Consider the following 12,544-nt stretch of genomic DNA (forward strand, 5'->3'; position numbering starts at 1 on the left):
CTTATTTAATCTCTCTCTCTCTCTCATGTTCAAAAAGCCAAGTTTGCAAGCTATCTTTGATTTGATTGTGATTGTAATTGCGATTGTGATTGATTATCTATCTTTGCTTTGATTGAGATTGAGATTGAGATTGTGATTGATTTGGTGATAGGTCATGAGCATGGCGGGAGTGGTCCTCTCCTTTTTTTCTATCAGTTTGGGAGAAAACTAGAAATACAATTTGAGCTTTTTATATATCTTCATGATTATGGTCTATCTTAAACTCTTCAGAATTACATTATTCCAAGGGAAAAGTGCCCAAAACATTGCTACAATTTATGATTTGTAAGAATGCCAATAGATTAATTGCATACACCCCTTTGAGCTCCTCTCTTGTCCCCCTCTCTCCTCCCACTTGTTTCATCCCTCGCTTCTCACTATTAAAGCACTTTTTTTACCCCTCTCATCCTCCCTTTCCCATTCCATAACGGTTCAAGGTCAATGGAGATTCGATCTGCACATCTAATTAGGCCACTGAAAGTAGCGCTGGATTTCAACCTATGAGATCCTAACAAAACTAACCAGCCCACAATTAAACTAAATGGCTCACAATTAAATTCGAGTAGCACAAAATCACTGCCTATAATTCGAGTAGCACAAAACACAAAATCAGTGCCTATAATTACAAATTTCACCCAAGGTTAAAAATTTCACCCCTCCCTGGACGCCGGAATGAGCTTGCCACATGGTTTATTTTATCGCTTGTTTGAGCAAATTTATATCAACCTAGCATCTGTTTTCTGTGAACTGTGATACTACTATGAAGCTAGTAAATCTGGAGGAGCTCAGTCGTATACTGCGTTCAGGCAGTAAGAAGCGACTGCTAGGATTTGATGTGGGTGTCAAGTTTGTTGGTTTGGCGGTCTCTGATCCTGACTGTCGCATTGCAATTCCTCTGAGGTTTGTTTCTTCGAAAGGCACCTGCCAAGGCAATGCTATTATCTTACATGTACTCTCTCGGTTTTTACCAGCAGGTTTCTTCTCGTATTTAGCTTAAAATGCCACACAAACTGCCATTTCGGACTGGGGTTGACCGTAACATTGCTAGTCACTATTGCTTGCACAGTCCGTCCGCCAGAGGCACGTTATCTATCGATTCATGGCTTCAAGCAGGACCAGGGATGTGCAGTTGAAATAGAACCACACCTGTACACCATTAGCACTAGTTCTGGCCAGCTTGTCAAATAGTCCAATAAAATTGCTATTAGGGTTTTTAAAGATAGTTTCATACAAATCTCTTCATAAAACATACGTCCAAGTTAAATGCCAAGGAACGAGTGCACACCATATATCGTTACAAGGAGAAATGTCGGTCGTAAGAGATGGGCTTCTCACTAAGAGTGGGTAATCTTTTTCTTAGAGAGCTTGTTTAAGTTAAGCGAAGCATGTGGCATCTGATCACGAGGGAGTCCAAGGCACCAAACGATGACATCTTGAATCTCTTTCAAACTTCTAGACAATACTTCTCTTGAGAAAAGATATTGTCTGATTTTTGTCAGACCTCCATGTGCCGGGCATCAACGATTCCCCTCCCAACCTCGTCCCCTTTTCTCACTTGAAGAAGGCCTTGGAAAAGCCCGAGGTAATTGCCACTCACACGCCCTATCACACCCCCCCTTTGCCCCATGGGGTAACTTTACTTTGGTTGTGGGTAGCTTTTGCTTATTAACCATTGCTAAGGGCATGAACTACCACTACTCTTCAGATATCTCAACCTTTGATTTTAGTAGTTCAGAGTGCTCGAGAGATCTGCTAAGGTGGTGAAGCGTACACCTCTCCAATCAGGATGCTAACCTTCAATGATCAGCAACTCGAACTTCTTGAAGTCCCTATCCCCAACCACCAAGGAAATCTTGTAATAGGTGTTGAAAGCCTCCTCAGTGAGGGCTGCCCCTTCTTTGTACGGATGTCTTTCACCATCCATTCTCCAACCAATAGAGAACTCCTATACAAACAACCATCTCAAAGCACTCTATTGGAGTCTCCAGTAAAGTAAATTGACAAAATGTACCATCGGAACTTAGTCGAGTGTTTCTTGTTTTTGCAGCAAGTGAGGTACTGTCGGAAGTATGTTCCCCCTGGTGAACTATAGCTCATGAGGCTCCATCTCTAAGTGAGCACCTCCATTTGTGGCAGTGGTGTCCTTAAGTTCCAAGATGAAGCAACATCTATCATCCTCCACCACAAAGTTTAGATGTCGACTCTCCTTTCCCTATTATCATGGTGAACAACTGATTTTGGAGCAAGGTGCTTTTTAATTCATAGAAATTCTTTAAGGTCTCCCATGCGTCCTGTGCATGCCCCTTCATTACATCCTATGCTGTATGCCATTTCCCCCCATGCCCTCCTCATACGACGGCTCACAATTGGGAAGGGGCCAATCTATTCCAACAGGTTCACTGCTCCTAGGCTGAGTCCTAGGGCTTAATTACCTTACCACAGGTGTCGTTACCCTAATCACTATTATAGGTTACATAACAATATGCCATAGGTGATGACCAAGTCAACCACATGAAGTATGCTGCTCATTCGGCATTCCCTGGACTCTGAGAGAGGCAACATCCACATGTGGTAGTTGTCCATCGTTTGGTGCCAAGGTCTCGGGGCTCCATAGGACATTTGCGAAGACTGTACACTTCTTAGAAATGAGAACCTTGTGGTTGCTCCAACAGCCTTCCTCTTCTAGGTCTCCAAGTGTTATCTGCATGTACCTGGTACATGTGATGTGCTAGCTATGCATAGCCTCTTGCATTGTTGTCATCCAGCCGTTGGGGCATAAGTCTCATAGGGGTCTAGACCTTTTGTTTCGTGGCCCTTGGCAACTAATTGGGCCTTGTATTTGTTCAAAGTGCCCTAGGATTCATTATGGCCATTGGGGCAAGTCTCCCAGTAGTCTAGATCTTTTATTGTACATAGCCCTTGGCAATCAACTTGTCTTATGTGCCATTGAATTTGTACTTTGCCTTGCAAATCCACTTGGTGCTAACCTTGCCTTTTGGTCGCCTGTCGACGAAATCCAAAGTGTGACTCGTTAGAATAGATGCCATCTCATACATCTCCATTCATGTGTGTGCTCGCTCGTACACATGCATACTCACCCGCACTTGACACGTGCACGTTCTAACTTCTAACAAGTTTGAAGTTATAACAATATGAAGTTTGAGAGGGAGGATGGAGAGGTGAGAGGGAGGAGAGAGGAGAGGTAGTGGAGGGATGGAGAGCTGAGAGCAGGCTGAGGATGGAGAGCAGCTGCCGGCTTGCAAGATGGAGAGGATGGACGACAGGCTGCAGCCTGTAGGGTGGAGAGCAGCCTTCAAGATGGAGGGATGGAGAGGAGAGCAGGCTGCGGGTGCCAGGGCCTAGGAATCAAAGATGGAGAGGCTGGAGAGCAGCAGCATGGTAGGCAGCGGAAATGAATGATTGGAGGCGACGAATTGGCAAAAAACGGTTTAATCAAAAGAGGGCAAAAAACAGTTTAATCAAAAGAGGGCCGCCCAAAAAAAAAAAACCCCCCCCATGATTACAAAGCGCTGTTTCCGTTTCCAAGCCAGAAACGGCCGTTTCTGGTAACTATTACGTGCACTTCCTAAACTAGATGTCTGCACTTGACACTACTCGGCGGCAGCCCTACTAAAAAGAGGGAGGTGTGGTCACCTCGGATCATTTGCCCTCGGGCGGGCGTGGTCTTAAACGCTGTCCTAACTGTTGAAAACTTAAACATACCTTCTACAAATTTCGATTCTCATGAGTCACGAGGTACGTTCTTTGACTCTTCCACCCATTGTTTTGCTTTCTAGACATGTTAGAAACCTGTATAGAGATAGATTTGATTTCTTAGCCAGATCGAATTTGAATAAACACACATTATACAAATAATATAAGATTCTCAATAAATTAATGTCTTAGGAGTAAACATTTTTGCAGCCCTAAACCTCTTAGTCCTATTCATACCTCCCAAGTAATCTATGTTATCTACAATATTCAGAGTAGTAGTATGTTTTATGTAGGTCAGGCTTATCGTAGTGCCTTCGTCCATTTTCAAGATCATGTTAGGGAAGCTAGGAAAGTTCATGAAAAAGATTCTTTAATTGCAGATTTGAAACCTTTATATGCAGCAATTGCGAAATATGGTTTTGAATCATTTCGTTGTTTTTCTATAGAAGGAGAATTTGCTAACTCGAAAGATATTTTCAAGGCAGCGAGGCCTCGAGAACTTTTTTGGATGAGAACTTCACACCTTCTTTCCTAGAGGTAGTCAGCTCATCACAAGGGTCAAAAGGCTAGTCAAAAGAATCCTATGGTTTGGAGAACTCATCCGAAGCCTAAGAAAGTTTCTCCTTATCGTCGTAACGAACTCTAATGATGATATTAGAAATGTTGCATCTACTTCTAGACGGATCCATCTTGTTTCTTGTGCTTCCCCTATGAGAATCATTGCATCTACTTCTAGACCGATAGATCGTATTTCTTATGTTTCTTCTTACTTCTCAAGCTGGAGAATTTTTGCCTATAGAGACTATGAGAGAAGGTTACAATACTTGGATCGACTTATGTTTTTGGGTGGATTTTCTATAATTGTTATAATATTAATGTTCTCTTTAAACGTCTATATACTTTACAAAACTTCTCTTGTCAAGACCTTGATTTGAGAAATCAACATTGCTTTTAGTTGAAAGTATTGCTAGAGAAAATTTTCAAGTTCTTGGCCTTAAAAGTACTCCCACTCTAAGAAAAGAGCTAATGATTACTATATTTACTTCTCCCTGTGCACACACGTGTCTAGGTCCTAGGGGCAATAGGAAGGGAAGGGTGCATTAAGGTGCATTGAATGGTAGATGCATGGGTCATAGGTTAAGGGTAGGTGTAAATGGGAAGATGGAACTTGAGTGATCTCAAGGAACATTAATGAAAGGGTATCACCCTTTCATTGTGAATCTCACGTAGCATTCTCTATTCACCTTGCATTCATCCGCCATCTCTCTCCTCCCTTGCATGTAGGTCGAAATAGAAACAAGTTCTCTCACGAGGGGGCTCTTCCCCATTGGAGGTCTAATTGGCATTCAAATTCTGCATGCATTGCACACATTTGCATTCTTGAGAAATCAATTCTTCCCATTTGATATCAGAGCTGTGACAATCCACGATCGAGACAGAAGAAGAGCATGCGGGAGGGAGGCACAGACAGCAAGCGCGAGCGCACGGGAAGACTACCTGGAAGAGGGCCGCACAAGGAGGCGACGCATAGGGGAAGATTGCACGAAAGACACGGGAAAAGAGCGTAGTAGAAAGGCCGCACATGTGGAGAGGCGGGCGGGCGAAGGCGCGGGACACACCCGCACAGAGGTCTGCAGATTCGTGCGCGAAACAGTGTCTTGGTTGGCCCCATGCGCAAACTGAGATCCCTTGCAACAGGCCGGCAGAAGTTCCTATACAAAGGCCGAGTTTTTGAGGCCTTGGATGGGAGGTTGCCAACCAAGGTGCGAGTTTTGGCGGAAGATATTTTTCATTCTTGCAAACCCTAAAATTTGGAGCTCCTGAGTCAAGGCTCTGATTTTTTTGGTCTAACGGGGTGTCCTAGCGGGGTGACGACCCCCCGTGTACGAAGAGATCCTTAAAACCCTTAAACCGTGAGGAAAAGAGACCCCCTCCCCTCCCCCCCTGTTCTCCCCAACGGAAAGTCGGATTGGACTAAGCTTTTAAGGGGGTGGTCCACCCACGAAGTACCCCGCATAACGGTATCTAGAGCTCCAAGCCACACAAAACAAGTAGCCCAAACGGGGTGTACCAGAAGGAAGAAGAGGTCATTTTAAGTGGTTTTTCAACACAAGTGAAGCAGGAGTCAGATAAGTACCACCAACTCTACAACACTTGACTTTTGCTATAAAATAAACCAAGTCATTTTCTCTCTTGTATTACTAAAAGGAGGTGATACCCTTTCATTAATGTCCCTTGAGATCACTCAAGTTTCATCTTCCCCTTTACACCTATCCTTAGCCTATGACCCATGCATCTACAATGCAATGCACCTTAATGCACACTTCCCTTCCTAGTGCCCCTAGGACCTAGACACGTGTGCAAATTTTTATTAATAATATAAGTGTCACATGTCCAAATTTGATGCCGTCTAAAGCAGCGGCTCTAGCTTGACTAGTCCTATCTACTCAGATGATCCACCGCCATAACTGTAGGATCGATAGGCAAAGAGAGAGTCCAGGTTGCAAAGAGTCGATGAGTTAGCCGTCACGTCAAATCTTGGATAATGAAAAATAGAAGTACAAGGTACTTGTACCTAGACCTAGGACTAAGTGTCCTAGGTGTCACATAGGACTAAGTGTCCTATGTGGCCTAAAAGGCACTAACACTACAAGTGCCTACATTTATGCCTACAAGGCACATACCATGGCCTATAGGGCATCACTAGAACCACCAGAAGATGGCCTATAAGCCCCCCTCCATGGGATGGGCTAAAGCACTCTGGAAACGTCTTCGAATACCTGGTATTTTCTGGTCATGGTGGCACATGTTCATCCAAAAGGATATAGCGACCTATGAATGTACAAGGAATGTCAGATCATGTAACAAAGGGAACCAAGTGTAAAGCCTGTCGGAAGACTTCGAACTTGGGACGAGGAAGTGCCTTTGTAAACATATATGCTATGTTGTCCTCTGTGGGAAGATAGGACAACTCTATGTCTCCAGCTGACAACCGCTCCCGAACATAATGATAGTGAACTTCAATATGCTTGGTATGCGCATGAAACACTGGGTTACGCGCAATGGCCAAAGCACTCTAGCTGTCAGTGTAGGCAATAGTGGAGGATGTCTGGCAAATACCAAGATCTGTAAGTAATTGTCGAAGCCAAACACACTCTACTGTAGTGGTGAAAGCTGCCCTGTACTCAGCCTCACAGCTAGATGTGGCAACTGTTGGTTGCTTCTTGCTGAGCCAAGAGATACATGAATTGCCAAGCAAAAAACAATTACTAGTATGTGACACTCTGGTGTCGGAACATCCTGCCCAGTCACTATCCGTGTAAGCATGCATGGTAAGTGAACCCTGATCACCATAGAAAAGGGCTAAACCCTGAGTGCCTCTGAGATATCTGAAGACTCTCTTCACTTCCTGCCAATGCTGTGAACTGGGCATGTGCATGAATCTGCTGAGCTGAGATACTGCATACTGCAAGTAAGGTCTGGTGTGACATAAATAAATAAGGCATCCAACAGCCTGCTGATAAAGAGTGATATCACATGGTGGGCTCCCATCATGAGCTGAGAATTTGAAGCCAGGGTCCACTGGAGTAGAGATTGGCTTGCAATCCTCAAACTGAAAACGATAAGGAGCTGTCCAATATACTTGGACTGAGACATCATGATACCCCCCTCAACATGAGCAAACTGAATGCCCAAATAATAATGGAGCCGTCCCATGTCTGACATGTCAAAAATCTGCTGCAAATCAGCCTTGAAAGCAGCAATTTGCTGAGTATCTAGGCCCGTGATGAGCATATCATCCACATATAAAATCAGCACTAAAAAATCAGATCCACTCCCATGGACATAAAGAGTGGGTTCTGTGGGACTATTTTGAAAACCAAGGGATAGTAAGTGTGCATGAATTTTGGCATACCATGCACTGGGTGCCTACTTCAAACCATAATTGTAGGCCATCTTCTGGTGGCTCTAGTGATGCCCTATAGGCCATGGTATGTGCCTTGTAGGCATAAGTGTAGGCACTTGTAGTGTTCGTGCCTTTTAGGCCACATAGGACACTTAGTCCTATGTGACACCTAGGACACTTACTCCTAGGTCTAGGTACAAGTACCTTGTACTTGTATTTTTTCATTATCCTGGATTTTGACGTGACAGACTCTATCGACTCTTTGCAACCTGCACTCTCTCTTTGCCTATCGATCCTACAGTGGTATCAGAGCCACGTTAATACTTGCTTCCTGCTCCTGGACTAGCACCAACTCCCTTCAGCCTACCTGCTCCTCCACCCGTACAGTCCGTACGACTGTGCGGATCCACGTACAAACAAGCTTGCAATCAGGACTCCCGTCGTACGGAACAACAAGTACCTGCTACAGCCGTATGCTCTTCTCTGTACCTGTGCTTTTGTACACCAGACGTCCGCACGGCAGAAGTATTGCGCCATACACCTTTTGTACAGTCGTACAGAAGGTATCATACCTGCTTCACGTACCTGAGTTCAGTACATCATAACTGCGCGTATATCGTATGTACTATTCCGTACATCATACCTACGATGTGCTCCGTACATTGGAGCTGCTCCATACAGATGTACACAGTAGCTGTCCGTACAGCATCCGCACGTCACCGTACAGGGGTCCGTACAGGTTTCGTACAGTTGTACATCTCGCATCCGTACAGCCGTACATTGGATTCCGTACTGTTCCGTACATCTGTTCAGTACTTGCGCCGTACGTTGTACTTGCTTCGGGATTTGGTTCAACACTGTCACTTTGTGCCACGCCATCACTCAAGTCAACAAAATTTGGGGTTTTTTTTTGTGTTGGGAGCTCAATTTCAACTGGTGTTTGGGACAGTAACTCATACTTTTGCAGCTTCAAGCCTTGAGGCTAGACATTGAGTCACATTTTGCAGGACATTGAGTCATTTTGCAGGACATTGAGTCACTTTTGCAGGACATTGAGTCAGATTTGCATACATTGGTTCACATTTGCCAAAATTTCAGCAAAATTTGGGGCTTTTCTGCATTTGCCCTTTTTTGGCCTATTTGCCCTCAATAAATTTGGGGCACTTGCCAGATTTGCTATTTCTTGCAATGAACATTGCCTGTCACAGTCACATTTGGGTTAGATCTGCATTTGCCCTTTGATTTGGGTCAGAAATTTGCAGATATTTGCTGTCATTTTTGGACAGCCAGCTTTTTGCAGTGATAGCCTTGAGGCTTTTGGGTTTTCAGGTCTTTTTCAGGGTATCACATTTGCTATGGCTGGGAACAATCAAGATTTATTTGGAGTTCTTCGTGAAGATGATAAGTTCGATGGCACCAACTATCCGATGTGGTCTTATCTCATGAAACATATTCTTGTTGCAAAGCATTTGTGGAATATTGTTTTTGGGGCTGATTTGAGGCCAGCCAATGCTATAGTGGTTGCCTCTACTGCTGGTCCTTCTGCAGGGGGTACTGCTCCTGATGCCTCTTCCTCTAGCACTCCTGTTGCTGCTCTTCCAAGTCAAGAACAGTCAAGATGGGATGCAAGAGATGCAAATGCACATTCATGCATTGCTTTATCATGCAAGAAAATCATTATTCCACACATCAGGTCTTGCAGGACAGCAAAGGATGCTTGGGATAAATTGGCTTCTCTCTGTTAGATTTGCAATGAAGCTCGTGTTGCATATTTGAGAAGGCAATTACAAGAAGTCAATATGAATGAAGGTGAGTCAATGGATGCATACTTGACAAAGGTCAAGGACCTCATGGAACAGCTTGCCAACATTGATGAGGTGGTGCCAAATTCACAGCTTGTTAGTACCACATTGAATGGACTGCCAGATACATATCAAGGGTTTGCTACAACCCTTCGATTAGTGGCCATGGGTAATCCAGACCACTATTCTTTTGATCAGCTAGTTACTTTGCTTTTGCAGGAAGAGCAAACTAGAGCTAATAGACAAGCCATTATTCCTGATCATGCATTTGCTTCATAGCAGAGAGGAAGAGGCAAGGCTTCCAAGCCTATCGGCAAGCCAAAATCTGCACATAGCAGCTGCAATTCCTCCCATGCATCTAAAAATACAGCAGATAAGGCAAAGAAGAAAAGATGCAACTATTGTCGCAAGCCTGGACATGACATTTTAGAATGCAGGAAGCGCATTGCTTCGGAGAAAAAGAAAGCAGGATTGACAGTTAATGCCTCACATGCTTATGAATCCCATGAGCCAGCAGATGCTTCACATGTACATGCTCTTCAGGATGATTGGGCATGGGCTGTCCATTGCTCATTTGATCCCTCCAAAGCTGATGCACTCTTTACTGCTAATGATGCTCAGTCGTGGTACTTTGATAGTGGTGCTTCCAAGCATGTCACATCTTGCAAACAGTTGTTTCACTCTCTAGCTGATGCACCTCGAGGGGGGACTGTTACATGTGCTAATAATGCCTCATATGCTGTAAAAGGAGTTGGAGATGTGCAGCTCACATCCATTTCAAGCCATCTTGTCACTCTGACAAATGTTCTTTTTGTGCCTGGCATTGAAGTCAACTTGATTTCAATTTCAGCAATTGCTACTTCAGGCTTCAGAGTAATTTTTGATGGCTACAGATGCCTAGTTTATGATCTTCATGATGACAATGCCATAGTTCTCACTGGCACTTTGCAAAAAGGGCTTTATCACCTTGATCATCATTTAGCTGCACTTTCTATTGAAGCATTGGCTATTTCAGATTCACAGCTTGCTGAAAGTCATCTTTGGCATGAGAGAATGGGCCATCTCAATTATAGAGCTCTTGCAAAGCTACATTCACAGCAGATGGCAAATGATGTACCTCAGACTCACACAGTTTCCAAACATGTGTGTGAGGATTGTCTTTTGGGCAAGATGCATCGATTTCCTTTTCAAAAGAATTGTCCAAAACTCTCACAAAGGAAATTGCAGCTAGTACACAGTGATGTCTGTGGCCCAATGAGGACAAATGCCAATGGGGGGTATAAGTATTTCATGACTCTCATTCATGATTTCACAAGCTATTGCTGGGTATATCCTTTAAAGGCCAAATCCGAAGTTTTCTTATGCTTTCAGAGATGGCTGAATATGGTTGAGAATGAATCAGGATACAAGCTTGTCACCCTCAACACAAATAAGGGGGGGAGAGTATATGTCCAAGGAGTTTGATGCATTTCTGTCTTCACGGGGCATTATTCACTCATGCACTACTCCTTACACTCCTCAGCAGAATCTTGTTTCTGAAAGGAAAAACAGGTCCACAATGGAGATGGCCAGATGCATGCTTAAGGCCAAGTCTGCTCAATAAGTTTTGGCTTGATGCAGTAATGTGTGCCAACTGTGTGCTGAATAGATCACCTACACGGGCATTGAAGACTATTACACCTTATGAAGCATGGAAAGGCAGGAAACCTTCACTTTCACACATGAGAGTTTTTGGGTCTCTTGCATATGTTCATGTACCATCTCAGCTGAGACATAAGCTTGATGACAAGGCAATCAAATGCATATTTATTGGTTACAGCCAGGAGAGCAGAGGGTATCGGTTATATCAACCAAATACTGGGAAGATTATTGTCAGTAGAGATGTGATCTTTGCTGAACATTCAGCTTCTCCTCTTGTGGACTGCAAAGCAAAGCCAGATGTTGACATGTTTGATGCCTTTGAATCTTGGTTACCTCTGCCATCATTAGAAGAGGATTTTGACCTGCAACATGAGCCTCCTCCAGGCCCTCCACTAAGCAATAATCAGCAACAACCTCATGCTGATTTGCAGGTTTCTCTTTTGGCACAAAATGATCCCACTACTCATGATGCAGTCATTGAAGAAAGAGCTGTCAATAGACAGCAAAGGCAAGTTCCCAGATGGCTTCTTGATACATTGAGGGACAGCAAACAAGATCAGCCTTTTGCTGCCCGGACAAGATTAGGGAACATACAGCATGGTCACTTTCTTGAGTTTGCACTCCTTGTTACAGCTTGCAATGAAGAGCCTCTGTGCCATAAAGATGCTTTTGACAGCAAAGAGTGGATGGATGCAATGAGAGCTGAGTTACAATCTATTGCCAAAAATGACACATGGGAATTAGTAGATCTCCCTCCCGGCAAGCATGCCATTGGAACGCAGTGGGTCTACAAATTAAAAAGGAAATCTGATGGCAGCATAGATGGATACAAAGCCCGTCTTGTTGCAAAAGGGTATGCCCAACAACAAGGCATTGACTTTGAGGAGACATTTGCTCCCACATCCAGGATTACTACCATTAGATGTGTCATTGCCATTGCAGCCCATCATCATTGGCAAGGGCACCAACTTGACATCAAGACCGCTTTTCTTCATGGGGATCTGCAGGAAGAAGTCTATGTCACACAACCTCTTGGCTTTGAGGTTGTTAATTCTGTAAATAAGGTATGGCGGCTTAGAAAAGCCCTTTACGGTTTGAAGCAGGCACCCAGGGCATGGTATGCCAAAATTCATGCACACTTACTATCCCTTGGTTTTCCGAATAGTCCCACAGACCCACTCTTTATGTCTGAGGGAGTGGATCTGATTTTTTAGTGCTGATTTTATATGTGGATGATATGCTCATCACGGGCCCAGATACTCAGCAAATTGCAGCTTTCAAGGCTGATTTGCAGCAGATTTTTGACATGTCAGACATGGGACGGCTCCATTATTATTTGAACATTCAGTTTGCTCATGTTGAGGGGGGTATCATGATGTCTCAGTCCAAGTATATTGGACAGGTCCTTGATCGTTTTCAGTTTGAGGATTGCAAGCCAATC

General features: G+C 44.0%; 1 protein-coding gene across 1 annotated transcript in view; it reads left to right on the plus strand.

Annotated features, from left to right (window-relative positions):
• Positions 1–688: 688 nt before the first annotated feature.
• The window catches only part of LOC147897536 (Polynucleotidyl transferase, ribonuclease H-like superfamily protein), a 67,357-nt gene continuing 55,501 nt past the window's right edge, over positions 689–12,544 (plus strand). Inside the window, exon 1 of the mRNA XM_087380544.1 lies at positions 689–939. Coding sequence (XP_087236670.1) covers positions 800–939 — 140 coding nt within the window. The 5' untranslated portion in view covers positions 689–799. The remainder of the gene's footprint in view (positions 940–12,544) is intronic.

The sequence above is a fragment of the Dipteris shenzhenensis genome, chromosome 10 (genome assembly GCF_047967505.1).
Source record: "Dipteris shenzhenensis isolate YYH24624 ecotype China chromosome 10, Dip_SZ_1.0, whole genome shotgun sequence".
In the NCBI taxonomy this organism is placed as follows: domain Eukaryota; kingdom Viridiplantae; phylum Streptophyta; class Polypodiopsida; order Gleicheniales; family Dipteridaceae; genus Dipteris; species Dipteris shenzhenensis.